This window comes from Fibroporia radiculosa, assembly GCF_000313525.1.
Source record: "Fibroporia radiculosa TFFH 294 genomic supercontigs, scaffold3721, whole genome shotgun sequence".
Taxonomy (NCBI): Eukaryota; Fungi; Basidiomycota; class Agaricomycetes; order Polyporales; family Fibroporiaceae; genus Fibroporia; species Fibroporia radiculosa.
In genome coordinates, this window is record NW_012133392.1 from 182,325 (window position 1) to 210,100 (window position 27,776).

General features: G+C 48.8%; 10 protein-coding genes across 10 annotated transcripts; 6 read left to right on the plus strand and 4 right to left on the minus strand.

Annotated features, from left to right (window-relative positions):
• Nucleotides 1-115: 115 nt before the first annotated feature.
• On the plus strand, nt 116-4,920 carry FIBRA_05024 (uncharacterized protein; the record flags this gene model as incomplete). The annotated part of the gene is made up of 17 exons (XM_012326803.1): nt 116-290; nt 351-470; nt 520-563; nt 613-714; nt 763-903; nt 954-1,105; nt 1,167-1,299; nt 1,354-1,374; nt 1,429-1,784; nt 1,835-2,354; nt 2,409-2,494; nt 2,538-3,086; nt 3,145-3,216; nt 3,270-3,763; nt 3,818-3,906; nt 3,962-4,187; nt 4,244-4,920. The coding sequence occupies 17 exons, from the start codon at nt 116-118 to the stop codon at nt 4,918-4,920; spliced, it is 3,957 nt and encodes a 1,318-aa protein (XP_012182193.1).
• A 442-nt stretch (nt 4,921-5,362) lies between these two features.
• Nucleotides 5,363-7,070, minus strand: FIBRA_05025 (uncharacterized protein; the record flags this gene model as incomplete). Its single annotated transcript, XM_012326804.1, has 7 exons — nt 5,363-5,454; nt 5,507-5,560; nt 5,617-5,835; nt 5,887-6,028; nt 6,080-6,164; nt 6,217-6,635; nt 6,696-7,070. The coding sequence occupies 7 exons, from the start codon at nt 7,068-7,070 to the stop codon at nt 5,363-5,365; spliced, it is 1,386 nt and encodes a 461-aa protein (XP_012182194.1).
• Nucleotides 7,071-7,157: 87 nt separating this feature from the next.
• On the plus strand, nt 7,158-8,098 carry FIBRA_05026 (uncharacterized protein; the record flags this gene model as incomplete). The annotated part of the gene is made up of 5 exons (XM_012326805.1): nt 7,158-7,238; nt 7,287-7,450; nt 7,499-7,658; nt 7,726-7,912; nt 7,959-8,098. 5 exons carry the CDS (start codon nt 7,158-7,160, stop codon nt 8,096-8,098), a joined length of 732 nt encoding a protein of 243 aa, XP_012182195.1.
• Nucleotides 8,099-8,249: 151 nt separating this feature from the next.
• FIBRA_05027 (uncharacterized protein) lies at nt 8,250-9,270 on the minus strand (the record flags this gene model as incomplete). The annotated part of the gene is made up of 6 exons (XM_012326806.1): nt 8,250-8,336; nt 8,395-8,423; nt 8,476-8,646; nt 8,697-8,812; nt 8,871-9,163; nt 9,217-9,270. The coding sequence occupies 6 exons, from the start codon at nt 9,268-9,270 to the stop codon at nt 8,250-8,252; spliced, it is 750 nt and encodes a 249-aa protein (XP_012182196.1).
• A 2,337-nt stretch (nt 9,271-11,607) lies between these two features.
• FIBRA_05028 (uncharacterized protein) lies at nt 11,608-14,921 on the plus strand (the record flags this gene model as incomplete). Its single annotated transcript, XM_012326807.1, has 10 exons — nt 11,608-11,835; nt 11,880-11,967; nt 12,046-12,368; nt 12,640-12,760; nt 12,812-12,872; nt 12,930-13,230; nt 13,287-13,516; nt 13,567-13,696; nt 13,751-13,939; nt 13,998-14,921. The coding sequence occupies 10 exons, from the start codon at nt 11,608-11,610 to the stop codon at nt 14,919-14,921; spliced, it is 2,595 nt and encodes an 864-aa protein (XP_012182197.1).
• Nucleotides 14,922-17,800: 2,879 nt separating this feature from the next.
• On the plus strand, nt 17,801-19,078 carry FIBRA_05029 (uncharacterized protein; the record flags this gene model as incomplete). The annotated part of the gene is made up of 3 exons (XM_012326808.1): nt 17,801-18,014; nt 18,072-18,508; nt 18,566-19,078. The coding sequence occupies 3 exons, from the start codon at nt 17,801-17,803 to the stop codon at nt 19,076-19,078; spliced, it is 1,164 nt and encodes a 387-aa protein (XP_012182198.1).
• A 645-nt stretch (nt 19,079-19,723) lies between these two features.
• FIBRA_05030 (uncharacterized protein) lies at nt 19,724-22,371 on the plus strand (the record flags this gene model as incomplete). The annotated part of the gene is made up of 18 exons (XM_012326809.1): nt 19,724-19,798; nt 19,864-20,033; nt 20,088-20,210; nt 20,267-20,284; nt 20,335-20,371; nt 20,424-20,587; nt 20,643-20,821; nt 20,893-20,900; nt 20,950-21,041; nt 21,092-21,189; nt 21,240-21,332; nt 21,384-21,514; nt 21,569-21,648; nt 21,707-21,722; nt 21,781-21,861; nt 21,918-22,111; nt 22,170-22,191; nt 22,246-22,371. 18 exons carry the CDS (start codon nt 19,724-19,726, stop codon nt 22,369-22,371), a joined length of 1,707 nt encoding a protein of 568 aa, XP_012182199.1.
• A 323-nt stretch (nt 22,372-22,694) lies between these two features.
• Nucleotides 22,695-23,939, minus strand: FIBRA_05031 (uncharacterized protein; the record flags this gene model as incomplete). The annotated part of the gene is made up of 8 exons (XM_012326810.1): nt 22,695-22,777; nt 22,835-22,895; nt 22,954-23,130; nt 23,371-23,495; nt 23,553-23,679; nt 23,730-23,771; nt 23,830-23,867; nt 23,918-23,939. 8 exons carry the CDS (start codon nt 23,937-23,939, stop codon nt 22,695-22,697), a joined length of 675 nt encoding a protein of 224 aa, XP_012182200.1.
• Nucleotides 23,940-24,918: 979 nt separating this feature from the next.
• On the plus strand, nt 24,919-26,074 carry FIBRA_05032 (uncharacterized protein; the record flags this gene model as incomplete). Its single annotated transcript, XM_012326811.1, has 7 exons — nt 24,919-24,973; nt 25,028-25,099; nt 25,151-25,184; nt 25,231-25,262; nt 25,318-25,531; nt 25,582-25,914; nt 25,972-26,074. The coding sequence occupies 7 exons, from the start codon at nt 24,919-24,921 to the stop codon at nt 26,072-26,074; spliced, it is 843 nt and encodes a 280-aa protein (XP_012182201.1).
• A 401-nt stretch (nt 26,075-26,475) lies between these two features.
• Nucleotides 26,476-27,471, minus strand: FIBRA_05033 (uncharacterized protein; the record flags this gene model as incomplete). The annotated part of the gene is made up of 3 exons (XM_012326812.1): nt 26,476-27,101; nt 27,164-27,237; nt 27,287-27,471. 3 exons carry the CDS (start codon nt 27,469-27,471, stop codon nt 26,476-26,478), a joined length of 885 nt encoding a protein of 294 aa, XP_012182202.1.
• Between the last annotated feature and the right edge of the window lie 305 nt (nt 27,472-27,776).

Here is a 27,776-nt window from a genome sequence, read left to right on the forward strand (position 1 = left end):
CCGTACTGCCTATTATGGCATAACATCACGTGGATTTACCGTCGTGCAGCTTATTCGGATTCCGGTCTGACGCACTTGAGTTGTTGTGCTCTTCATCCAGTCCTGTCAACTTACCATGGCCGGCGCACTCCCAAATGCAAAGAGAAATCTCCCCAAGATCGGCGATGAGGACCGCGAGTCCATGTTTGGCCAAGTTTTTGGTGTGTCTGGACCCGTCGTAATTGCGGAAAACATGACCGGATCGGCGATGTATGAGCTCGTCCGGGTGGGACACGACGAACTTGTTGGAGGTATGCGCTGAAATTGGAATACGCACGCCTCTAAAGAGCAAGCTCATCCGATACTCGTAGAGGTCATTCGAATCGATGCGGACAAGGCGACGATTCAGGTGTACGAGGAGACATCTGGTGTCACTGTGGGTGACCCTGTGCTGCGCACCGGAAAGCCACTGAGTGTCGAACTTGGTCCTGGTGTGTGCAGTGCTTTGACTGAAGCACCACTTGTATTTATATTTTGTAGGTCTAATGTCGAACATTGTTGATGGTATTCAGCGACCACTTCGCGTGCGTCAGGCACTTTGCATCATATTGCGAGCGCTGACCATGAAACTAGTCCATTCAAGAACTATCCAAATCGATCTATATTCCACGTGGGATAAACACGGAAGCTCTTGATCGGTCTCTTCAATGGGACTTTGATCCTATTAATTACAAAGTATGTCTGTTCTTATAAATGTTTTCGACTCAGGACTAATCAACCCAGGTGGGAGATCACATATCAGGAGGTGATATTTTTGGACGAGTATACGAGAACTCTCTTGTAGACCAACACAAGATTATGCTTGGTCCTCGTGCGTTAGGCACAATCACGCATATAGCTCCCAAAGGGAGCTATGCAGTCGATGTAGGTCCATTTGATGACGCATACTCGTCTCTCTCTAAAATTGGCACTAGGACGTTGTTCTAGAAACTGAGTTTGATGGAAAGACTACACGGCATACTATGATGCAAGTGTGGCCTGTCCGTGCCCCCCGACCTGTAACGGAAAAGCACATGGCTGATTATCCCTTGCTGACTGGTCAACGTATTCTGGACGCTTTGTTCCCGTGAGTCCCCTCCCCATACTGACCAGGAGTCGTCGGTTTGGCTGACTATATCATGTACCAGCTGCGTGCAAGGAGGAACGACTGCAATTCCTGGCGCCTTTGGGTGTGGAAAGACTGTTATTTCTCAAGCGCTTTCGAAATATTCCAACAGCGACATTATCATCTATGTCGGATGTGGTGAACGAGGAAATGAGGTTCGATGTCATCGCCAGCCCCTGCATTAGAAGTGCCACTAAAGTCTATTACAGATGGCTGAAGTCTTAATGGATGTAAGCGCTACCTTCGTCTACCACCGATTCCAACCATTCGTGACCGTATGTTAGTTCCCAGAGCTGACGATGGAGGTCGGCGATCGCCAAGAGCCCATTATGAAGCGTACTGCGCTTGTTGCTAACACGTCGAACATGCCTGTCGCAGCTCGGGAAGCGTCCATTTATACAGGCATCACTCTTGCTGAGTACTTCAGAGATCAAGGCTCTAATGTCTCTATGATGGCCGACTCGACTTCACGTTGGGCTGAGGCACTGCGCGAGATCTCAGGCCGTCTGGCCGAAATGCCTGCGGACTCTGGTTACCCCGCATACCTTGGCACTAAATTGGCTGGATTCTACGAGCGGGCGGGAAAAGTTACGTGTCTTGGAAATCCTGTACGACAAGGGACGGTATCTATTGTCGGGGCGTGCGTAACTCGTTCTTTGTCTCTGTATATCCGATCTGAGAGGCTCTCAGTGTTTCCCCACCTGGTGGCGATTTCTCCGATCCTGTCACTTCGGCAACACTCGGTATCGTGCAGGTCTTCTGGGGTCTGGACAAGAAACTCGCCCAAAGGAAACATTTCCCCTCGGTAAACTGGAATATTTCTTACTCCAAGTACACGAAAGTTTTGGAATCGCATTACGAGACCACCGAACCAGGTTTCGTTGAGCTGCGTACGAAGACGAAAGAGATCCTCCAGAAGGAAGATGATCTAGCGGAAATCGTTCAGTTGGTTGGAAAGAGTGCACTCGGAGAAGCGGACAAAATCACGTTGGAGGTCGCCCGTATGCTCAAGGATGACTTCCTGCAGCAGAATGGAATGAGCGAGTATGACCGTTTCTGTCCATTTTACAAGACAAGTGCCATGTTACGTAACTTCGTCGCTTTCCACGACTCCGCACAGAAAGCCGTGTCGCAGGGCGACACTACATTTGCGAAGATCAGGGACTCGGCAAGTGACGTCATGTTCAAGCTGTCGCAGATGAAGTTCGAGGTAATGACAATTGTTGTTCTATACTGTATACGCGCTAAAATATGCACCTGGTAGTCTCCGTCACAAGGGAAGGAGCCCATGAAGCAAAAGCTGGATGCACTTTATAACGAAATCCAGGAAAAGTTCCGACAGCTGGTAGAGTAAGATACCCTAGGATTGCCCTCATGTAGTCCCGTTACGTAGCCAACTCTCTCTCTCTACAATATCGTTTCTGGCTGAGTATCCTCCTCAGAGCATGTCTGCAGACGACGTGCACTTCAGCGGCCATGTCAGCTACGATTGCTTCCGCAGGGGCACAGCGGCTATTATATGGAAGTGGATGGTTGAGACCCCCCTGTCATATCAACTTGGCATGTCTCATTGGCTCGTAGGTTTGATTTGCAACGCTAGCTCTTGTGTGATGACGATAGTCGCTGCGGATTTGTGGGGCCATATATATGTAACTCTCCTTCCGGCGGGTATCGCATCCCTCTTGTCAATTCCCATGTCGACTCCCGTGAAGCTGCTACTCTTCATCGTGTCACTCCTCTTTAGTGCGCAGGTGGCGTTCCCAAGACCTCCTACCAGAGAGCCATATGTTCGGGCGCTGAACGATGATGGTCCTCAACTAGCTTTCGGCTTCGCGGACAATGCCGTATCTGGATTTCCGGACGATGTTGCTCAGACTTTCCCCAACTATTACCAAACGTTATTGAACCAGACGATTTATCAGATACTAGGCGAGAGTCCGCGGTAAGATCATTCATCTGCAAAGCTTTAATATTGGGAAGACCTCAATTAATACCCATAGATACTCTCGTGTGTTCAAACTTGTCAGCTTGGCAGAAGATATTGTATCTTTGCTCAATGACTCCTCTGCCAAGTGTGTATATATCCGAGAGGACATTCAACACGTGGCTGATGGATAACCTTCAGTGTCACATTCTTCGCGCCTTCAAATGCGGCGCTGTCACCGCCGAAGATACTGACATTTATGGAATATCCAGGTTCCGTCGTCGAACTTGAAACCTCAAATCAGCCGATGCGTTCGCAAGATTGTGATACAGGTTGGCCGGACAAACAAAATAATGCGGAGAAGAGTAGTTCATTCGCCGAGTCACCCCCCCACGGAGATTGGCTCAGCGCTTTGGGAACTGCACAGGGGATCGTTGACAACTCTTTTCCAGATGATCTTGCAGTCTCAAAGCCCAACATCACAAGAATTATACGCGCCATTTTGCTGTATCATATTTTGCCAACCTTCGCAAATATCAGTGATTTAACTCGTAATTCTACGTATGCGACGAACCTTACGTTAGGAGATTCACTTGATGGGGAAGCCATGAGGATTCGCGTGGGCCGTTCACTCCTCGCTCCCTTATCAATCAATATGTACGCAAGGGTAACGAAGAACATCCTGGCTTCTAATGGTAGATTCGATCACAACCCGCGTTGTGTTCTGATTGTTTAGCTGGATATTATAGGTATAATCCACGAGGTCGGTCACTTGCTCCTCCCACCTCCGTCCATCTACGAGATTCTGTTCCTTTTCCCAGATGTTTTTTCCACCTTGGTTAGTATCGCATGATTCGCTCCTCCTGTGCAAGGATTAATTCAGGCTACACCAGACTTCGGCGTTTGGACGTACTGGGCTCATCGACGAGGTGGACTACCGACACGATCCTGACGAGGGAGCGCAAGGTGCTCGCTCGGTCACCTTGTTTGCACCGACAAATCGGGCTTTCAAAAGGTTACCCGCGAGGCTTCGGCGGTTTCTCTTTTCCCCATTTGGCCAAAAAGCTTTGGGAAAGCTGCTTAGGTACCACATTGCCCCGGACTTTGTTCTACATTCTGGTGAGTCTTGGTGACCTAGTCCAGTCTGTCCTAAATATAATTAATTGACATCTCAGATTGGCAACACAACGCGTCTGACGCCGATTTCAACAAAGCTGAGGCTGGCGCGTTTGAGGATATGGATAATGCTTATATTCATGCCGTTGAAACACAGTCGACCTACGACGCATACTCAATGATGGAAGGAAACTTCATTTCTGAGCCTTGCTCTTATTCGTGTTTCGCGCTTATGGGAGACGAGTGTCCACCGCATTTCCGCAGTCTACCCTTATCACATACTCACTCACTTCTCGTTGAGCACGAGCGATCGAAGTTTCGTGCACAGAACCCACAGGTTTTTGGAAACCATAGTACAATCACGGACCCGTTGACATCCTTGGGGGCGCCTCATGCTCCAATCTACTCGCTGAATGTAACTCTGCCCACACTCCTCACCAATCACTCTATCCATGTCCGAGTCGCCCAGTTCGAGTACAAAATTCCGTCGACGCACCCTTTCCCGTACAAATCAATTTATTCCACGGTCGTCGCCGCCAATGGGCGCAGAGTGAAGGTCGCCGATGTGGTAGCGCGGAATGGTGCAATCCATGTCATCGATCGGCTCCTGAATCCGCTTCAACACGGACATCCTCATAAACACCTCAATTGGCCCGGAGAGATCGAAGGACAAGATAGCCGCGATGAGTGGGAAGGTTGGGAAGAATGGCTTCCTCGATGGGCTGGTGAAAACTGAATGTTTGTATCCCTCACGTATGAGTACCATAAATCTGAGTCATTCGAGACACAGTAAACTTGCGGTCGTTTACAGATCTAGTTACTGTTATTAGCGAAGGATCTCCTTTCTCGCTCGAGATTGAAAGATAAACTATATTACGATGGGTTAACCAACATGTCCACGTTATATGACTCGCTATGCGAATTGTCACACTCCGAATCTCGATTATCCCTCCCTACTGACACGCGAGAATCTTGCCTCATTTTCTTCTTCAGACGCCTTCTATGGGTGCGCGTTCTGGCATGCACTTCCCACTCCTTTCCCTCTCTGACCATGACCGGCTTGTCTGGATTAAGTGAGCAAACTTGGCACACCACCGTTCGAGGTATATTTTGATCAAAAGAACTGTGATCGGAAACAGTAAGCGGCATGTAGATCTCATTCTTCAAAAATGCTACATTTACTTTTTCGATTGTCTCACGCGACCCAAGATCTCTCGAGCAGTATCAGACAGTTCTATAGGATTCATAAGCTCCTTCCCCTCCAAGAAATCTATTCAAATAAAGAGTCAGCTCAGACAAAAGTAGGGCGTGAATCTCCCGACTTTGAGTGATACTTTGTGCAGGACCCCGTACGCTAGACTCCCAGGTTGATGGCTCTGAATCAGTCTTAAAGTAAATTTAATGATAGTGATTGCAGAGCGCTGGGGCTCACCGGTCGCGTCCAGCAAGTACGCTATTGCCACAGGTGACGTGTTATTTGATTTGCAGGAGACTTTGACCGAATCAATGGCAGGAAGCAGTTTGTTGCGGATCCACATGATCTGCCTTTTGGCATATTTCCTAGTAGCAGCTTTCATATTCTGGAGAGCATCAAGGAAAATCTCCTCCGAATGGCCAGGGTGACTGAGATATTGGTGAAATTCTTTGTATCCTGAGAGCGCGTTCTAAATGGACTACCATACGGTATTCATATTTTACGTACCAATTGATTGATATATTCCTAGTGTGTAGTCTGCGTGATCCTCAAGGTCCGAATCTACAAGATCACTCTGCCCTCCTATTAGAGGGTCTGGAGTCGAAGGTCTCGCATCCTTCAATGTTCTAATTTCGTCGAGGAGTCCTTGCTACTACAACAGAAATGCTGAGCCGTCAAAAAATGGAGATGCTCAACATACCTGTACCATTTGGTCCACGCGCGCATCCAGACGAGGCTTTAAGATGTCCGGATTGGCGTACAGCCAGAAGCAAAGTGTTTGGTACCTGAAGGAATGTCGTTCAAGCAGCATCCAGAGCATCATTTCATCAGTATTACCTGGGTTGTACGTCAAGCTGCGACTGATCAAAGAAGATCTCACTTGGTAGCCTGCCAGTATCTTTTAAGATTATCAAGTTCCGTAGTACTTTTCTGGTATCTTTCCAATGCCATCGCTCAGCAATATGTGGATCAAGTGCCGATAACAAACTATGGAGAGACAATGCGAGTTCTGGATTCATCGTCGCGGATGGTGCTTTTTCCGGTAGAGTAGCGAACAAATCAGCCAATTCGCGCGGAAGGGAAGCAAGAGAGGCTGTAAGTTTGCCACAGGGCACAGTGGCACCGCGGGTATGTTTTCCATTAGCCGTATTCTCACCCATGGATACTAGTCGATTGGGAAAAACGAGATGTTGGATCCAGTATGACGTGCCACCGACAACAATTGGCACTTGGTTCCTTCGGTGCGTATCGTCAATCTGTGAACACAACTCTCATTTATATCATCGATATCTTAGGGGTTATAACTATGGACGAACTGCTTGCATGGCATCCTGGACCCATTGAGTCACGATATATTGCTCTCCGGGTTGTTTGAAACCCATCAATAGATGTTCAATTCCGGATTGTTCTGCCACTGGAACCTTATTAGTTATGATGTCCATTCCCGCATATACCTGCATAGCGTCCGCATTAATAATCCTAGCGCCCTGATACCCATGATCACGGTGTCCAAGATTCTGCGACAGCGCGAGAGCGAGTTCAATGGCGAGCTTGGACTTTCCGACTCCAGTCGTCCCACAGATTGTTATGAGGGGTCGTAGTGCCATGAACAAACAGCCAGACGTCTCGTTCCCGAGCAAGTTCTTGGGGGGGGGGGTAGTCGCGGTAAGAACATCCAGGGATAGATTCATCGTCTGTCGCGCTACTAGTACTACCCGTTTTGGAACCCGCCGTCACATCCCAATTCGTGTCGCGCGTCGCTCGGAATCTGCAGCATCATGTCTCTGTCCCGGTTCTGTGCGACCCCTGGTCGTGTCCATCTCTTCAATCTTTCCCCGGCCATTAACTCTCAGCATTCCGTACGTTTGAGTTCCACCATCACTCGCGGTCACTCATTCCTTTCGTAGCAAAAACGTGTAGGCCGCGGCCAGGGATCGGGACGAGGTGGCACGTCTGGACGTGGTCACAAAGGACAAAAAGCTCGCGCTGGGAATGGAAAACCGAGAGTCGGATTTGAAGGTGGTCAGACACCTATTACAAAGCTCATCCCCAAGCGTGGTTTCGTCAATGCGTATGTCTGTCTTGCACTTGGTCGCTCACCTCTGACATGCACTCATAGAAACACAAAAACGTGGGCCCCGGTCAATCTGGATCGAATACAGCATTGGATAGATCAAGGTCGACTTGAGTCATCACCTGAGAAGCCTATAACTGCTCGAGAGCTCCTCATGAGCGGCTGCATCCACGATGCTCACGACGGTGTGAAGCTGCTGGGCAATGTAAGCCAACTTAGTGTCTGTGTCATAATATTGGCGCATTGATAGTCCTCATTTCATCTTGTCATAGGGTGCAGAGCATCTAAAGACGCCTATACATGTAATTCCTTCGCGTGCGTCGCAAAGTGCCATTCGTGCAGTGGAAAAACTAGGCGGAACTGTCTTCTGCAAATACTACAACCCCTTGGCTCTTCGGGACTGTGTCAAGGGTAGGACGGACCGCGTGGAAGCTGCGCCCACACACCGAAGAGATATATGTAAGTGTGAAGCTCAATCTTGTGAATTTTGCTTAAGTTTCCGCAGTATGGTACACTCAGTGGAGGAATCGGGGCTATCTTTCCCCTACTGCGACGAACAAGATGCCCATGGTAGAGGAACGCTGGAAGGAGCTGTCAGAACAGCTCCGGCGATACAAGGATGATGTCACGGGCAAGCAGAAGTAATCTCAGATCACGCAGATCGTTTTTGCACTTTGATCATATACATAGATCGTATAGTAGAGGCTACGTTTGTTTACGATCGGGTGACATGCTACCACTACGAGATCTATACGGAGAGGTAGGCCCGTTGACCCTGTCTGGGGAGATACTCCGGCTACGTGAATGATAGGGAGAATTCGAACCTGACCGTGATCTGGAGGGAGTTCGCGAGACGAATCCAGATCCAACGGGTGATGGGGACCTGCTATTGCGACTGAGAGTACTCCTGCCACGACTGCGACTCTTCCGTCCCAACTCACGACTGTTAGACCCGCTTCGGCTCCTGCTTCTGCTTTTGCTTCTGCTTTGAGTACTTCGGCTTCGGCTCCTGTCCTTCTCACGTTCACTCCTGCCCTCCATGGCATCCAAGAGCCGACTTTTGCGCGGCCCGATATCCTGATTATCTTCAAGCACGTCTCGTTTCGTGAGACGGGGGAGAATAATGTCGCAGACTCGTTCGTCAATTAATAGATTATCCACAAACTCGTCCATATGGGTCAGTGAATATCCGTCTAAGCGAAAATGAGCAGAGATCATCCAAGAGATGTGTAAAGGGGCTCACTCATGCCACGATATCGCAATTTCCTATAGTCCTTTAACAGAGGCTCCAGTATTTCATAGACATCGATGGATGTGAATGTCATGCGGATATAAATGGCAGCTAGTGCTCGCATGTATCTACGTGAAGCCAGTGAGTAAAGTATACGAGATCCCCAAAGAGAATAGAATAACATACTTGAACTCATCTGCTCGTAAATATTCAAGCAAAATTTCCTTCTCTGGCTGGATCTGGAGCAATTTTAGAAGTAGACATAAGAACTCCGTCGGCTTTTGATTGCCATACACGCCGCCAATACTATTCAGCTCTAAGGCTTTGTCAATAAGAGTTTCGGCTGGGAATTCATTCATAAGCCCATCTCGTGTATTTCGTGCATACATGAGTATATGCATGCCTGTAAGAGCGAAACAGTGCTCTTTCCAATAAGGCGACTCATATATACGGTTGCGGATGACGGTCTCGACTAGAAACTGGAAAGTCAGTTATCAGAGCTGAGTCGACGGCTCACTGGCTCATAAGTTACCTGCGGATTCTGGCCGTGAATGGCTTGTGCGCCGCGGACAGTGGTGTTGGCCATGGTAGGGGCTGCTCCGAACTACTAAAGCAGCCGGCCAAATTGAAAAGCTCTTGTGTTAGTCGGCCACGTGCCTTCGACGCGTCTGGGTACAAGAGAGAATGAGCCGTACTTATCTGGCTGAAAGTTAATTCAAATCAGTTCGTACTCGCGGTCCGGTTCGCTCGATCTCGATCATCACCGCATCAACCGAGACCATCGAACTTGCTTTTGCCCTCGACCTTCTGAATCCCTGGACCTTTCAGCTGGTGACTTGAGTAGTTACGAAGCTATACTGACACCTTCAAGAGTAATGCATCGCGCAAAAATGAAAGGGTTCAACTGCACCTGCAATAGTATCACGACCACAAGAGTGCAGGCGCGGACTAGTACGGCAGTCTCACCAGACTGCAAAAGGCGAGTTCTTGCTTCTGCTATAGAAAATTAGTGTTCAGGAGCGCTTATACGTCAGCTGAACGGTGTGCATATGTTAGATAAACGAGTGGAAGTCCCCTTGAAAGCGGCGAACAACGTAGACTTCCCATAGGATCTACCCTCCTGATACAAACATTTGCGGCAGTCGAATTTGTCACTTCATGCATCACCCCAACCTCAGCCAGCTGGTTTAAACATTCTACTGTGCTTCTTTTACCCTATTACGCCTCCTGCTCGGATATCTGGATATATGTAAGTTTCCCGTGGTTATTGATTTATCACCTATGAGCTGGGCACGCTCCTAGCCCTTCTTTCGGTCTACTTCAACTTCGAATTATCTCATGTTGTACTGCGGCTAGGACGGATCTCCACTCAAGCAGAAATGCCGAATTCACTCTGGAGATGGGCTTCTCCAGTGAATGCAAGCTGGGCGCGGCGGCTGCTCGAAGTAATGACCGACATAATAGCGCAGTGTTTCCTCATCAATGTGTGGCGAATCTAGAACGCATATGCGCAAGCATCAAGCATCCACGTCACCGCCCTCCATGTTTCTCACAAGAGACTTCGCCTGCCAACGTGAATGCGAACGCAAATACGGAAGACAACAGTGGTCTTCTCGAGCGAAGCGGCCCGACGCACGCGAAGCGTCCCCCGGCGTCCAGCTGGATAGACCTCTTGTATCTCTTACGGTTCTATAGATGTGTTAGAGCATATGCGCTGTGTTGCTGTCGCGATTCTCGTCGTTGCTTCTCTCGTGAAAGTAAGCCAGGTCCACTTGATGCTCAAATATTCTCCTCGAGGACCGAGCGAATGAGATTATCTGGATCCATTAGCGCTGCTCATTGGTACCTGACCAATGCGCTGACGAGGATTGTGTCCCATTGTACCGATCTCGAACAATCAGCGAGTATCTCAACAACGTAGTTTCTAGACGGCCAACACAATAGGGTGAGATCTGACACTACAGAGTATGGATAAGAGATCAAGCTTACCGTTTCCACAAATCTAGAGTCTGGACCTTATGAAACGTGTTTTAGTCTTCACAGCAATAATGCAGGAGACAGGCGAAGAATGCTCCTGATTACTGTCAGAGCTGTCTGCGAGGAACCCATAACAGGGCGGCACACAAATGCCTTCATTCTGGTATTCCACACGTAATTTGGATATCTCCCCGCGAAATGTTTGTCTAATCCAGATTCCTGCGGTCGATCTTCATACATCCATTTTTGTCGATGCAACCTGGATGTATGTATGTTTCGCATACCCCTTCATCCCAGGTAGGTATCGGCAATAGCTCAGATCACATCTGATTCAAAGACGATGGAACAGAGTCGATGATCCACATTTATCTAGGTGGCAGTGAAACCAAGGGCCGATAAGCTCCCATTTCGTACAGAATGTGAGATTTTACATATATCCTAATTGCATGTTTGTTCATTTCTTTGTCGGCTTTCATCCACTTGGTCGCATACCCAAGTGTTAGGGGCCACGCAGGATTCTATTTTGCCAATTCTACAGGATTATAGTTTACCAGAGTGGGCTTTAAGACCAGTGCGTCACCAGCTTGATATACATCTCGCGGTGGATCTGTTTGTGCAAGGTGTGCACTGGATTACGCTGGGCACACCAATCATCAACTATTATATGGTCTCTAGGTTTGCATGTTCGTTGGGTATGACAGACAGACCTGACTCTATGTTCTCTGCTGTCATGCGCTGCGTTTCAGTGAGAATGGTTTCACAGAGGTGGTAGAGAGTAGCATATTGCATGTATGTAGTGGATAGCCTGAGTGCTCAATGCTGTCATCTACCGCCATCATTGCGCCGTGTGTCGGGCGGAGCTCTCGCATACCGGCGTTGACGCAGCGCCATTCGCGTCTTTGCCACTGCTGTCGACCATTCTAAGTGCGCTCTCACTCTGGAAGCGATGGCGTCTGTTGAAAGTGTCCCAGCGTACATGCTGCCGGGAGTTCCTGTGGTGCAGCCTTCACATCTCGAGGGCGACCCTAGCCTGGCCACAGAGATTCTCCCCGGGCCACCCTCGTTACTCTCCATCCAGCAGGCTGGTCTTCCGAGACGAGACCATAGGAAAACTGTGTCCATATTTTCATATCTGCCGACGTCTGATCCAGGGACCACATATACAGGGCATATGGTGAGCCCGATGGCCGCAACAACTGACGTTGATGGCCCTCGCAGGAAACGGGCAAGATTGGACAAAGGGTGAGTCTTATTATTGATCCTTACAATTGGCCAAGGGCTGACGAAGTTTCCTCGCCTGCCAATCGTACGTATCCCTCCTGACTACGCCGACAACCTCTCGACACACTATCCTCGCGCGGATACTCTCCCTCAAATAGGTCAGCCACCAGTAGGGCACAACGTGCATCTGCTCGCAACCTCAACGTCTCTACTTCCGTTGTCGATTCTTCCGCAATCCTGGAAGCGATGGCCTCATCTTCAAACCTAATCCCTGATTCTGATCCAATAGCCATCGACACAGATGAGCCTGTACTATCCCGGTCGAATTCACTTCCTAATGTCGAAGAGGTCGTATCGATAAATGGAAATTCACGAAGGGGTACTACACGGCGGGATAAGGGGAAGGGAAGGGATAAAGATGCGGGAGTCAGAGTTAAGGAGGAACCATCTGTGGTAACGCTGCCACCGGGCGACCCAGCTCCTCTCGTGAGTAAAATGTTGTGGCTAATGACTGAGAGGCTCATCAGATACCTCGATGCAGGCAAACGAAGACCATTGCTCTTCCTGCCGTTCGTTGGGGTCTTTGATCTATTGCGACGGGTGTCCAAGAGCATTTCATCTGTGGTGCTTAAATCCTCCCATGGAACAGACTGATTTACCGGAAGGAGAGACGAGATGGTTTTGCCATGCATGTGCAGTTCAACGGGTTCGTTCCATACATTTCCGTTCTATGCCAGCTCATTCCACGATTTTTCAGAAACCTCCGGCAAGACCGCCCGCTTCTCTGAAGTTCCTAATCCCTCTTATTGAACATTTGCAAACAACTCTGCCTATTGAATTTCAGCTACCCCAAGATATCAGAAGTCACTTTAAAGACGGTGAGGCACCTTGAAGATGCCTAGAGCAATTTTGATTTACGAATCCATCAGTTGCAACTGGTCCCAAAGGAACATACGTCGATAGCTCTGAACTCAAACCGCCGCGTCTCAAGTATGTAGCCGTTTGCTTCATGCAGGTAGTGCACATTGATCCCAATCACCTCGTCAGTCGTCATGGGCAGCTCGAGGAGCGTGATCCATATCGACTGAAAGACAGGAATGGAGAGCCAGTTCTATGTTTTCAGTGTGGGACCTCGGCTCTTCCCCCCGGTGTCGCCGCATCTGCGCACGCTGCAAAGCGTGCGAGAAGGGAAAGTAGTCAAGTTCACTACTCGGAAAGTGGACGGAGTATCATCTCATGCGATTACTGCCACTTGCACTGGCATTTGGATTGCGTGGATCCTCCCTTGTCTGTGATGCCGTCGTGGAATAAGAAATGGATGTGTCCTAATCATGCCGACAGGGTACTGGTAGGCACCCATTATCCATGTTGGCAGCTTGGTAGGGCTAATTCTATCGCCTGTAGCAACCCAAGCGCCGCATACCCAAAAATAGTTCAGTGCCTCTAGAGATCACCCAGCCTCATCAACCGAACAATGGTAACGTTGAAGTTATTCAACCGCAAACAGCCGTGGCCACGCCGAGTAAAGTTGTGGTAGACGAAGTCCTTATTAATGGCCGACGGTATAGGATTCCAGAGAGGATCATAACGCTGGACTTTTGGGATAAAGTGGGCAAGAATCGTCATATCACTGAGTGAGTTTCACCAGTGATCGCATCCGTACAATGACTCATTGAAGCAACAGCACTTCGAGTGATCAAAGTGTGCTGTCCTCCCCTTTGACTTCCCTAAGTTCGCTGGCCGGAGACGCTGATACTCCTGTTTTAAATCGCTCCATTCCATTGTTTTCCTTGGAAGATATTGAGATGGCTCAGGTAATCTGCCTACTCACATACTACCTTCGGGACGCTTATTTCTCATTTGTGTAGTTATTGGCAAGGCTTCAGATGCTACAAAAGCCATCCATGGTGCTCCAAGATCCAGCAGGGCTTAGTCATGATCTGAATAGTGGTGACAAGAGGGTTGTAGGAAGAGTGACCGACCAACAGAGCAATGCCAATGTTCCCGCCTTCACTTCAGAACTAAAGGCTCCCGTCCATCTGAATGGGACTGCGAAGGTAAATGCTTCACATGCGTCTGAAAGACGTGCTATTGGCTGATATTTGTCATTCTCAGTCAGCTACAAAGTTAGCTTCACATCCAGCAGCACTCAATGGCAAACCAACCTCATCGGCTCCTAAAGCAGAATCTTCGAGAATTAGGCGGACAACTACCCAGCGTCAGCGGAACGGGGCACGATCGTCCAGAAAACAAACCAGTGCCGACGACACCGACTATGTGCCCATCACAGTTGATATGGCGCATACATCATCAACCAGGGGCCGTAGAACTGATCAGCACAAAAGCAATTTGGGGAAAGGTACATTGGTTGAACAATCAGTGATAGAGACGTCTTCTCAAACGAACGGCTCCTCAGAGGCTGTTGCGTTGGATCAGCTCCAGCGACCACAGATTTCTGACAAGGGCCAACCAGAACAGCTCCAGTCTACTTCTATTGTTCCCACGAGACCCAAACGCCAACGACAGCCTGCTCGTAAAAGGCTATCTCCAATTCCACTCTCGTTCGGTGCCACGAATGTCTTGCGAAACAGTGATGCCACAGCTGACGATCGCTTGGATGGGTCCGAAGAGCCAGAAACTCCTCTATCTGCGTTGAGACCGAAAATTTCTACCATGTCCAGGGTCCGCAAGAAACCTGTTGGCTCATCGGCTTCTCAGGTCAAGCGGAGGTCACCAAGTCCGCCTCCCGCTGGCTCAAGGGCGCTTGCAACCACCGGAAATGCCACGCCTGGGCCTTCTGGAACGAAGGCCACTGAGTCGACTCCTACCCTCAAGATCCGTCTGCCACGTCTCGGGAGCATTAACCTTCCATCCATGTCCGCACCACCCGTCACACCATCACCGGCCACCCAGACTAAAGTACTCTCTGCGCGCGGCTCCCGAAGAAGCAATAGAGCGAATAGTCGTCGGTCTAGTCGAAGGCAGCCATCGATGTCTACATCTCTTAATGAGACGTCTGTCTCCAGCGAGGCCGTTTAAGTGGTAAAATACATCTACTAGCTGGGTTGGTTTGATGCATTACTTTCCTGTGACATCAGGGCCATATCCTTTAAGTTTTTTCTGTTATAGTTATGATCGTCGCATAACATCGCATCCGAATCCGCACAATTTATGTAGTTGTCTGTAATCCTGCAGTCGGTCTTTCCTTATTGTTGATCTTGCCACCTGAGTATGCGGTCTGTACGAGTCTGTACAGATATCAATATAGCACGACTGGCCGCATGTGTCTATATACAAAAACTCCGATCGCGCGAGCTGCGTGCGACCCTCTTAATTTGGCCGTCGGCGTATGTCACAGCAGATTTGGCGACAGGTCATATATCGTCAATTCTTATTACCCATCTCCTCAAGCATCTGGTTATTGACATTGAGATTCAGTGGCAGCGATAGCGATGTCCAAAAGCTACTCTCAGGATATACCTGTCTGGCCTCGGGGTTGTTCGCAGAGTAACAGGTTTGGCGGAATATCTGACCGACCGTTCGCCCCATGTTCAATCGAACTACCCGGATATGACCTGTGGTTGACTTTTGTCAGTACTGACATCGTATATATTCCACTTCGATGACGCAAGTAAAATGTCGCGCAGATTTTCCTAGAGCTTTATCCTACTTGTGACCAGCTGGATTGTGATTCATCGCTGATCAGTGACAAATCCTGGCACAGATAAAAAATGTCCACGTCATACCCTGCTCTCTGAACGTCGAAAACTTCATCAAAGCCTTGTCGGCGACTTTGGATTTGTTCCCCCATGCGTGCGGGCGGATACAGAGAGAAGAAAATGCCTGGTCTGTGCGTGCGCCCCCACCTCTGCAGGTTTTAGCGACTCGAACTTGAACTTATCGCGGCTGACCTTGGGTCTGGTGTACAGATGACTTACACGTCGTTGTCCGTGCCCCTGCGAGTTGAGCGTATCTCAGCGACTTCCCTGCCGCTAGCACGGGATTCATGGATCATACAAAATAACTTGACGGAGTATTTGTACCCATCTGTCACTGGTAGCCAGTCCAATCCCCTCAACAGCGATTTTACGCTTCTTCGGGTCAAATTAACCATAGCAGCCCAAGAAACTGCTATTGGTGTATCTTGGCATCATACACTTGGTAGGTCCCGCCAATCTGATTCATGAGGGGGGATTTGACGCGGGCTTGATAGGAGATGCAGAAGTTATGCTATGCTTCATGCGTTGTCTATCCCATTCTTACCAAGGAACTCCATTCTCATGTCCCACACCTACGTTGCAAAAGTACCAGTTTCCTGTACCGTCTCCAAATACGCTCAAGGAATATTTGCCCATGATGCAACATCTCCACGAAATGTACCCAACATCAGAAGTTGGAAAATTCTACGCGACAATGAACAAGCCAGTCGCTCAGGTACAGCTTAGGTTATCAGAGGAGAAGCTGCGTCAATTTCGTGACAGAGTGATGAAAACACTTCGAGACACGGATATAAGCTTGTCCATCCAGGATTGCTTGACTGCATACATTGCAACGGTCATCTCTAGGGCCTCAAACGAACAGATCCACGTCATAACGAACGCTGCTAGCGTGAGTAATAACTTGCAACTATATCGCATAGCGCTCATATGAGCACAGTATCGGAACGCAGCTGCTCCGCTTATCGATCCTAGTGTAGCAGGAAATTCAATCTATATCGTGAGGCACTCTTTCACAAGTATATGTGCCGCGAAAACAGGTTCCGATGTTGGCATATTCTCCTTTCTGACAGATACCTACCGTCCTGAGGAACAATGAACGCAGTCTGGTCGAGATAGCTGCGGCAACAAGACGTGCAATCAACGACAGCAGAAAAATCGGTTTTATTACCTCTTATATGTCCGTCGCCAGCCATCAAATGCTACATGCTGCAAACACGGGGCGCACATTTGTTTTCGCCTCTTCTCCCGATAGAATGACTGTCAACTCTAACTTATCGTATGTAACATTATCATAATGCGTATGTAACTATCCGACTCAGCTTTCTAGATTGGATTGGCAGTCTGCACACTTCGGGTTCCCGAACCGAGGGCATTTTCACACCATGGGATATAATGATCGCTATCTCAGGGTGTTCCATTCTAACCCTTTGGCAGAGGACTCGCCTAATGGCCAAGATCACCTGAAGGCCGTGGATGCATCGTTTGGGATATCCGTTGGAGCAAAGCAGCGAGTAATGGACATCCTCGAAGAAGAGATCCTGTCCTGTGATTTTCCTGAAAACATACCGATATAATATATAATTTGATGTGATCTCCTGTCCGCGAACAAGCTCAGACTCTTTGCAGTCTGCCGCGGTTTTACGAGGTATGAGGATCTCTGACATCATCCACCGCAGTGCAATGTGGTGCGAAGGGACTCGAGAGATTCAAGGTGATCCGGAAAAGATCGAACGACCGCGCTGTTATTCGCCGCGCGCTTACTTACACTTACACTTGCGTATCCAGCGCTATGGCCGGACGGCCCTCCTTACAAGTAGATTCTCGAGCTCAGTCGACAGCTTGGCTCGCGTGCGCAGACGAATGGCCGAGTTAAATACTCAAGCTACTTCCTCATGACATTTCGGACTCCGGAGCAGACTTAGTAGAAGCGTGTGACGCATGGTCGATCTGGATAGCTCATCGGTTTTGGATTTTCCGTCCAATGTCGTGTGCTCTTGCGCGCTCTATGCCGACCTGGCTATCTATAAACAGATTGCTCTCGATAAATGTCAGACTCTATTCCACTCTCAGCTAGCTCTCGTCTTGCAGACGTATTACAGGGCCATTCTAACGGCGGTCCTTACTGTCCATTGGACCATATTGCTTTTAGCCCCTGGCCCACTGTTCTGTAGAGCTCCTCCGTGATTTTCACTCACATCGATGCCGCTTTATCTCTGTGTCGACTGTGGGGGGTCCAAGACCTCTGTCGTATTAACTGATCGCACGGGGAACCCGGTTGCTCGTGCCCTAGGCGGGCCCTCCAACTTCGCCTACCTTGGGCTCGCCCCATTCATTGCTGTTGTTCAAGAATCCGTTGAGAAAGCCCTACGCGCCTGTGACCCGGACATCCTTGATGCAGAGCTGCACAAAGATGGTGTGTCTTCCCGGTTTGCTCTATCCGGGCAACTTGTCGTCGACATGTATTGAACAGGCGCCGCTCCGACAGGTCGTGCTTTGACCCTTCCTCCTCCAGAGAACCATCCCTTTTTCGCTGCAGCTTGGCTGGGTGTCTCGGGGTGTGACTCTCCAGCAGCCATCGCAACTCTCACTCCTCCTCTCGAGAAGCTGCTCGGGATTCGTCCCCGAGTAGCGAATGACACGCACCTACTTGCAGCTCCAATGAAACTCTACCCAGAAGTCAATGGTGCTATTGCAGCTGTCGCGGGGACAGGAGGAATCGTGGTCAGCTTTGGGGATGCGGTAAAGTCGGCTTCCGGTGGTGACGTTGTTGGTCTGGAGGAATTAGGTCGCGTCGGCGGATGGGGCTGGATTTTGGGAGATGAGGGTGGTGGGTTCCATGTGGGACGAGAAGCAATCCGCCAGGTCCTCGAACAGGCCGATCGTGCGAGCGTGAAGAAGAAGCCCGAGGTGAGTTGTACGCTTATTCTGATCAATCTATTGGTTCACTATCTACATGATATCAAGGTTAATGAAGCGGGGGACGTCACCAAGATCTGGGGACTGAAGGAGCGGCTTTTGCATCGCTTCCAAGTAACAGACGTCTTCGAGCTGCTCACTGTTGTGCACCTGCCCGACCCTGCGCATGGGTCATCTTTGGATACTACGCCCAACGTCGGACCAGATTATGTCCTGATGCCTCGCGAGAAACGTCTCTCCTCGCTCTCGCCGCTTGTCTTCACCGCTGCCTTCGAAGATCATGATCCCCTCGCTTTGAATGTGCTGAAAACTACAAGTGGGGCTTTGGTTGATCAGATATGTATCCTGTTGAAGGGGGAGAATGAGATCACAGAAGACCGTACGATCCGTGCATCAGATAGTATATTGTGTTTGGGTGGATCACTGTCGGGGTTGGACACTTACCGAGGCCTACTACTCGACGAGCTCAAGAGAAGGGGTCATGTTTTCTGCCGCGTGGAAGTCATCGACGACGCTGCTGCTGTGGGTGCAAAGGCGTTAGCAGTTTCCACTGGTCCCTAAAGTATGTGTATAAGGAAGAGGAAGAATATTCTGGACATTTTTGCATATTTATGCAGGAAATTATACTGTATAGTACCCTGGGATCTGCTGGAGGGCGGTTTGTATCGGCGCCTCTCAGTAGTACTAATTGTACGCATGAACGGGATGTAGTCAAATGGGTACCTTCTCAGTGGTACTACAGCACGTGGCAGCGTTGAATGTCCCAAATCGGAATCACAGTCTCGACTCAAACTTGCCAGGATCTGAGTAAAGACTGCCACGATCAGTCAAGAATACTCCGAATCAGGCTGCGTGAACGCATCCAACAGGATTTGCCTAAATTAATGGCATCCCTTCATGCCCTCGTACTGGAGTGGCTCCGACTCGACAGAGTAAATATTTTCTACAACCTCTCGTACATCGCCTAAGATAAAAGCTGATATCGCCCCTAGAATGAGACTACGCGCAGCGAAATCGAGAAATTATACGCAGCTGGCGAGAGGGAAGAACTGGAAAGACGCATGAGGTTGTACAACATGGACCAGGTATACGAAAAACCAAGGAATTACTCAATCATATATCGTTTAGGACACGCATAGAATTCGGAACGGCAGGTACTGTCCCACCCAACGCTTCTCCTGACAAGGATTTACCTATGTGACAAATATGCTAGGCCTTAGAGGTCGCATGGAGGCGGGATGGTCTCGCATGAACGACCTGATTATTATTCAGGCTTCACAAGTAGGTTCAGTCTTCCCTAAGTGCTAGTAACGTTCGGTGCAGTGATGGCTGACATGTTGATGTAGGGCCTGTGCGCGTACGTATTACAGGCCGTCCCGAATGCCGCCGAACGTGGGGTTGTAGTGGGGCATGATCATCGACACAACTCTGAGAGATGGGCTGGATTGACTGCCGCTGCTTTTATAGCCCACGATGTCAAGGTTTATCTTCATCGTGGTCTAGTGCACACACCTCTGTAAGTGTCATGAGCTTTTCAGAGGATATTTTTAATTCTGATTATGCGCTTCAGCGTACCCTTCAGCGTGAAAAAGCTGAATGCAGCTTGTGGGATAATGATCACCGGCAAGTTCCACGGTCTTAATGGCTCCTTGAATTTATCTTATTCGAATATCCAGCAAGCCACAATCCTAAGGTATGTTGCATGTTGTATGAGTGCATTTTAATGATATATTATATTATGTCTTGCAGTATGATAATGGCTACAAAGTGAGCGGCTACATTCATTGATAGCGATATTGTACTCGGTCGGTTCATAGCCCCCCATTACAGGTCTACTGGGAAAATGCCGTTCAGGTTCGCTATTGGTATCTCGATATGATCGTGAATCTTGCTGAGTATCTTCAAGATCATTGAGCCGCACGATAAAGGTATCTCGAATTCGATCAAGGCTAACTTAGAGCCGAAGGTCTGGGATCACAGTGGCGTACAGTCCTCTGCCTTGTGCATTGATGTTACGAACGAAATGGTGGAGGCATACTTCGAGAGCGTTTCAGCTCTGACTTCACACAGGTATGTCCGCGGTATCAGTCATATCCTTGATACTCGTGTCATTATGGGAAAGCAGGACTGTGAACCCACAGACGCCATTGAAATTCGTGAACACTTCCATGCATGGCGTGAGTCACCCCTTCATGGTCAGGGCGTTCGATGCCTTCGGGTTTCCTGCATTTATTCCTGTGCTCGAGCAACAAGAACCCGATCCAGAATTCACAACGGTGAAATTTCCAAATCCTGAGGAGAAAGGTGTTTATCATCGCCTTAATGAAGCGAGTAGACATTCATTATTTTGCTCAAATTTGCGGCGTCTTTCACAGGGGCACTGGTGAGACTATCGCTTCCTATTCGCAGAAATCATCCCATAGTCATACTAGGACCTTGCTATCAATACGGCCAATCAACACCAAGCAAACTATGTTCTCGCCCAAGATCCTGATTCCGATCGGTTTTCAGCCGCCGAACGGAGGTACTTTCATTTGAATCGAGTGTACGCCTCATGCTCATACTCTAGACCAGTCCGGACGGCATGTGGACTATGTTCACTGGTGATCAGCTAGGAATATTGTTTGGAAGTTTGATGCTTGACCGGTACAAACTCTCCGGAAAACCATTGAGTGGGTAGATGTGTTCGAATACTAAAACATTGATGTGACTGGAACCCCAGACGAGTTGGCCATGGTGGCGTCAACCGTAAGTTCCAAGATGATTGAGGCTATGGCACATGCGGAAGGCTTCAGATTTGCGGAATGTCTCACAGGTAGGTTCGTGTATTCGATGACATTCAGACGGATGCGACGTGTTACCGCAGGGTTCAAATTTATCGGTAATACGGCTTTGAGACTTGAAGAGGAAGGTTTCGAAGTTCCTTTCGGATACGAAGAGGCTCTTGGATTCATGTTCGGGTCGGAAATTAGGGACAAAGATGGTGTCGCTGCCAGTGTGAGTGCGTTGCCTGACCCTTCTCTTAATCTCTCGTTGACGCACGTGTTGTAGGTAATGTTTGTAGAGATGGTTACCTCGCTACACGCGCAGGGTAAGACTGCTAGCTCTCACCTGCAAGAATTATATACACGGTAATCACAAACACTTAAAACAGTTGGTAATACATTGAATTTGATCACCTGGTTTTAGATATGGTTATTTCCAGGTTCACATTTCAAATCCATTATGCGAATTTTAATATTACTAACGCGGACATTCTGCAGACAAGCAATAGCTATTTCATCTGTAATGATCCGCTTACCATCGACAAAATTTTTGCCAAGATACGAAACTATGATGGCACAGTATGTCTGCCGCATACACTCAACGTCATTTTGCAATCCGCTAAGCTTTCCCCAAGGCTACGTCGGTTCGCCCAAATTACCCCCGAACGATTGCCGGTCTGAATGTCACAAGTGTGTGTGATCTGACGGTGGGCTACGACAGTGCCAATCCTCCCACATACAAGCCCGCCATGCCACTCTCCTCGGGACATATGATTCAATTCAGGGCTCAGTCACCCAATGGTGAGAGCAAAATAACACTCACTGTGAGGTCTGTAGTTGCACCCCAATCTCCCATATTTAATCTGATGCATCCTCATTCATATCAGGACCAGCGGAACGGAACCCAAGGTAAATATTCTTGCTCGCTGGAAACGATACCTAACTGTCAATCAACACTAATAGATCAAGTACTATCTGGAGGGCTCGGGGAAGAATGCTATTGAAGTCGGGGTACTATTACCTCGTGTTGTGCAGGAACTGGGCGATGAATGGATGGAAGCAATTCGGAACCAGCTGGGAAGGCCATGAGCGTGCAATACGGCGAGAACCGGAGGATAACGATCGTGCGAGACATCGAAAATAAGCATCGTGTGTATTATGTATCTTGGTTAAAATCTACAACTATAGCGATTTCGATTACCCAACACTCCAGCCTCCGCAGGAGGCAAAAAAGGGAGGAGTTTGAGATGATTTACCTGTTTTTCGCTTTATGCGCCAAGCTATAGGCCACAGACGCCATTGTCACAAACGGATGCAATCTATGCTGTACATTGCACTTTGCATGTCCGATTCCGACAAGCTATCGACATTCAATGATAGACGTATTATTACAGCAACCAACAACCTCTGCCTTATGATGAGCCAGTAGCTGCTTGGGACATAGCTGCCTGACCTGCCGCAGTTGCAGCCAGTCGCGACCGTTTCCGCTCCGCCTCTGTCGCCAAAATGAGTTCGACCAAAGCCAAGCAACACATACAGAATGTGAACATACCTGCTTCCTTTTCCCGTTCGATATCTGCTACGATACCCTCGATTTGGGTCAAGTCCAAGCTCTGCCTCCATATGTAAACACGCCACCTTCAACATAAGCGAACAAGTAAAAATACCCACTGTGATCTTGCCGTAACTCTCCATAATATTGATCTCAATGTTCTTTGCCCCAGTTTGGACAACCTCTAGAAGACTTTTGATGGTGAGCTTTATCGTATCCTCTCGTGACATATCGTCTTTGTGATTCTTCTCCAAAAACTCCCGTACAGTTTTGGACGATCGACCAATAGCATTCGCCTATAATTCACAGGGCAAAAATGTATGTTGGTCAATCATCAGGAACATGAACGTGAGCAGCATGCCTTCCAAGCACTATAGATACCACCGGGCTCTGTCTGGTAGAGTCTTGGTCTGGTATCATTCGGGTCAAATCCGACGATGAGCGTAGACACGCCAAAGGGGCGCACTCCTCCCGATTGGGTGTATCTCTTCAGAAACGGTCAATGATCACCTCACAAAACAGTGGGAGGTACATACTTGTTGGACTCCCGCAATGTGCCTCGTGATGTACTCAACTGTGACAGGATCCTCTACCGTTAACCGGTGGCTCTGACATTCTATCCGAGCCTTGTCAATCAATACCCGCCCGTCAGCATTGAGACCTATCACCCATGTAAGGTAAGCCGGTAATACTGATGGTTTCCTCAGGCGTTACCCACCAGCAAAGGCAAGACATACATGGTCGTCCAGCATAACAACTTTACGGACAGTTCGGGGGTCTTGCAACTGAAGTACTGACTTCTTCTCGACGCCTAACACAACGACATCTTTGCCACGGACTCCAACCTGGTGGATGAAATTACTTTCCGTTGCCAAGCCCCTCGGAAGAGACATACTGCACATGTTCCTTTCTTCACGGCTTCCAGTGCGTATTCAACCTTGCCGACGCGTCATGGATTCAGCGGCGTGTATCTTTCATATACGATAGAGACATACCTGGAACAGGTGGCCATCGGGTGAAAAGACGGTAAGGGCTAGCAGAAGTGATTTAGCAGTTTGCAGCTCATGTCGCGGCGAAGCTTACCGCGATCGTAACTCCTGGACATATCAGCAGGGTGGACGACAAAGACAACAACGTAAAGACTTGGCCTCGAGATGGTACGCGCGTCGAGACTTGGAGAGCTTGCGTCTCCGGCTGAGCGATCACGTGCCCTTGACGCGTCGTAGGCGCCCCTTTACGTCGCATTGGACCCAAGTTGGCGGCGGGATCACGACAGACGTGTCGCACTAGTAGCACGATGTCAGATCTATCCCATTTGCACCTCCCTATATATGCCTGAACTGGATGATAGCAGGGTAGACCTGCAAGATGGTCCGATGTACGTGGCAATGTTATTTATCTACGTCGGCTATGCATGGTTACTCATCAACCCGATGTACATAGCAGATTGCACGGAATTGTTAGATGCCAATTGTGCGCAACTAATCTCACTCCTCAGTCTCCTTCCGAAAGACAGAAACATTACGACGACCATTTCGACGACCAGGCGTCCAGCACTGACTCTCCGGACTCATCTCGAGTATCGACTGTGACAGTTCATGAAGGACAAACGTCATCAATGCCATCTGTGCTTTCAGCTTCTGTGTCAAAATTAGGCTTCAAAGCCTGGTTTACTCCATACGCTGCAAACATAGGAAATGTAGAAACGCAGAATATTTTCTGGCACCCTGCACAAACTGAACCCCCTCCACCCAACTTCAGCCCTGGTGCGTTCTACACGTGCATTTTTATGAGCATTATCCGACATAGACATGCTTTAGGATTGATCCCAGTAATTAAGAGTTCATTGATGAAGTCGCACGAACGGGGCAAGACACAGCGTGCCTGGCTTTGTCAAGAGCAAGCTGTTCACATAAATAGCGAAGCGTTTGACAGAACTTGGGGCTGTGGGTGCGTTGGAAGTGGACCGTTTCGAACTATGCACTCATTTTGCTGACTTCAGCTATCGCAATTTTATGATGGCCTGTGCATCATTGATGGTGCAGACTCGGCAGCCAATGTACTTTCCAATGCTGGATCACCCCATGCACCCGGGAGTGCGGAATCTGCAGTCATTGATTGAGGAGGCGTGGAGTAAAGGTAAGATCCGCCTCATTCAGAGCTTGTGTCATGTGGTAATATATGCTCTTGAAGGGTTTGATGAAGAGGGTGCTGAACAACTCAAACGTAACCTGGTCGGTACTGGCAAGTATATCGGCACGGCAGGTAACGGTATATCTGATCGTGGGGTAACACAACATACTGATGATATCTCAGAGCTGTACGTTGCGTTTACATATCGAGGAATCCCGTACGCAACCATCCTAGTTTCTCTTCATGACGATTGACCTCAGCAGAGCACGTCTAGCAGATTTCGATCTTAATGATGGTGTGTATCCTTTTCTTCCCGGCGCTGAGTTACTCTATATAAATCGATACCATAGGCGTAGAAGTGTTACTCAATTGGGTGCTTCAACATTTCTGTATGACGGACACACCTCCCGTCATGCTGGACGAAGATTTGAGTAGTAAAGCTTCCGTCATCGTGACTGAAAAAATGCCACTCATCTTTCAGCACGATGGGCACTCGCGCACAATTGTGGGATGTGAACGATGCGCAGATGGCTCTATAAATCTCCTCATCTTCGATCCCTCTAGGTTTGTCTACAAAATCTGCGTGTGATGTCGACTTATTGCATGTCCGATAGGTATATCCCTCCTAATGTGCGGGATGCAGGGTTGAGATACCATGCGACCGACCTCTCGGGTGGCACGACTAGCAGTCAACCTGTCTCTCTGTCGAATGTGCTACATGAGGCGTTACACCCAGTGCAGACAATCAAGGCTCACAAACGCAAGGCTGATAACACTTCAACACACGAATCATCCAAGAAGCATCGTGGAGGCTCCGGAAGCATAGATGGTCTCACGAACGATGTCACCCGAAATGGCGGTTTGGGCCCTACTACTGGAAGGAATGAAGTGCAGCCAGATGCGTCTAAAGTTCTCGGGATATTCAGGCTAAATGCAAATAAACTGAAGTATGTTGTTCACTCCCTAGTCTACTGAGATCATACAGGTACTCACCTCAGCTGCAGGAGGAAACGCCAATACCAAATTCTATACTTCCCCTTAACAGACCCTTTAACGGAGATTGAGAGGCGGGCCAGGCGGCTGGTGACCTCGTTGAAGATTCACTAATATTACAGTATCAGGTGTGTAACACACACATGTACAGCCTGCCTTAGACATACTCTACTATGACACCGCCCCGCGATGGCTACTATCTGGCATAGGGACGAACTCTGCGACAGACTTGGATACGAATGTGGATTTGAGGAAGAAAATGCTATTAGGTGTTGCATGTCTTCGTCATCGGACGGTAAATAAATTATTTTCACCTGAGTTCGCCCCAGCTATGTTCGTCGGATCAATTTACATATATTACTTGTAATACTAATAATGAACTATTGTAATGAACACGTGGGTTGTGACACTGTCGCTGCTCGCCTACACGGTAGTAAGTAAGTACATGCTGACCGAGTATTGTTTTTGTTAGAACCACATTAATCCGGATGATTCTCGGTATACTTCGAGAGAGATCAAGATCCCACTGTGCGAATGCCTTCTGCAGGCATAATTTCAAGTCCAGCGATGGCGGATCGTAATGCCCGCTCCCATGCTTCTTCGACTCGATAGCCGCCTGCTTTCATGATACCCTCTCTATCACGTCTTACCGCTTCACTTGCGGGGTCCTCATAGTTATCCCTGAGGATGTACATATCCTCATACGCGTACCAATCGTCTTGGAGCGGCACGTGGGGGGCATCTGGGACAATTGTATTTTGTGCCGCGCGCGAGCGTAACAGCTTAGAGCTGCTCTGGAAGCTATTGGCTGCGGCTGTTGAGCGAGCAGACGCACGGCGTAGCGCATCGGCGCGAGACTTCGCAACTAGCCTTGTTGCGTCCTTGTCGCTGGTCTCTAGCTTGTCAATGAGTTCTTGGCGCTCCTTTTCGCGCTCCTCTCGTTCTTCCTCCTCAAGCCGCCGGAGCTCAGCTGCACGGTGCTCACGCTCCTGCCGCTCTGCATCCTCCTGCTCTTTCAGGAGACGATTATACTGTTCCTCCCGTTGGATATTGAGCTCGATGAGAGCGGCGTTCTCGCGACGATATGCAGCAATGCGAGCTTCGGTTTCAGGTATTTCTATATCATGAATAAGATTAAAGGCTAAAAGGTGTGAAATAGGTGAGGCAAGACTTGTAAGCGGGGAAGGCGTTCATTTCACTTACTGATGTCTTCGACCTCCTCCAAGTAGTCATTATACGATCGAAGGTCCGGGAAATCCTCCATCCGTTTATTGAACCTTATGAGAGTTAGGCGAATTATTTCAGAGTGTAATTGTAAGCACTGACTCTTTGGCTATACGTCGTCGCACGGCGACTTCCTTCTCCACCTCGAGGTCCTCGAACGTTTGTGGCGTAAATGCTAGTTTCCGCAGGATTTTATTGCATACAGGGCAAGGGGCGGGACCTAGAGTGAATAATCTGTCGATGCATGATTCGCACCTGTGGTGATCATGTCTGGATAAGATGACCATGTCCGTCTGGTGCGGCCGATGGACATACATTTTATGGTAACATGCGCTCACCAGTAAACGCAACTTAGGATTCAGGTATCTATCAGACTTGCAGACAGGACATTGATCTTCCATGGACTGATACACATCTACAAGTAAGGAATGAAGAGCATCGAGACAAATGGGTCATCTCACGAAGTACTCGGACACTCTTCCAGAGGCATCTTTGACACCTCCACCGAAGACAGTTGTCGATGTGCTCTGAATATGAGGAGTGTTTGTACGCGAATTTGTGTTTGAAGGGCCGCCCTTGCGAATGACTGTTC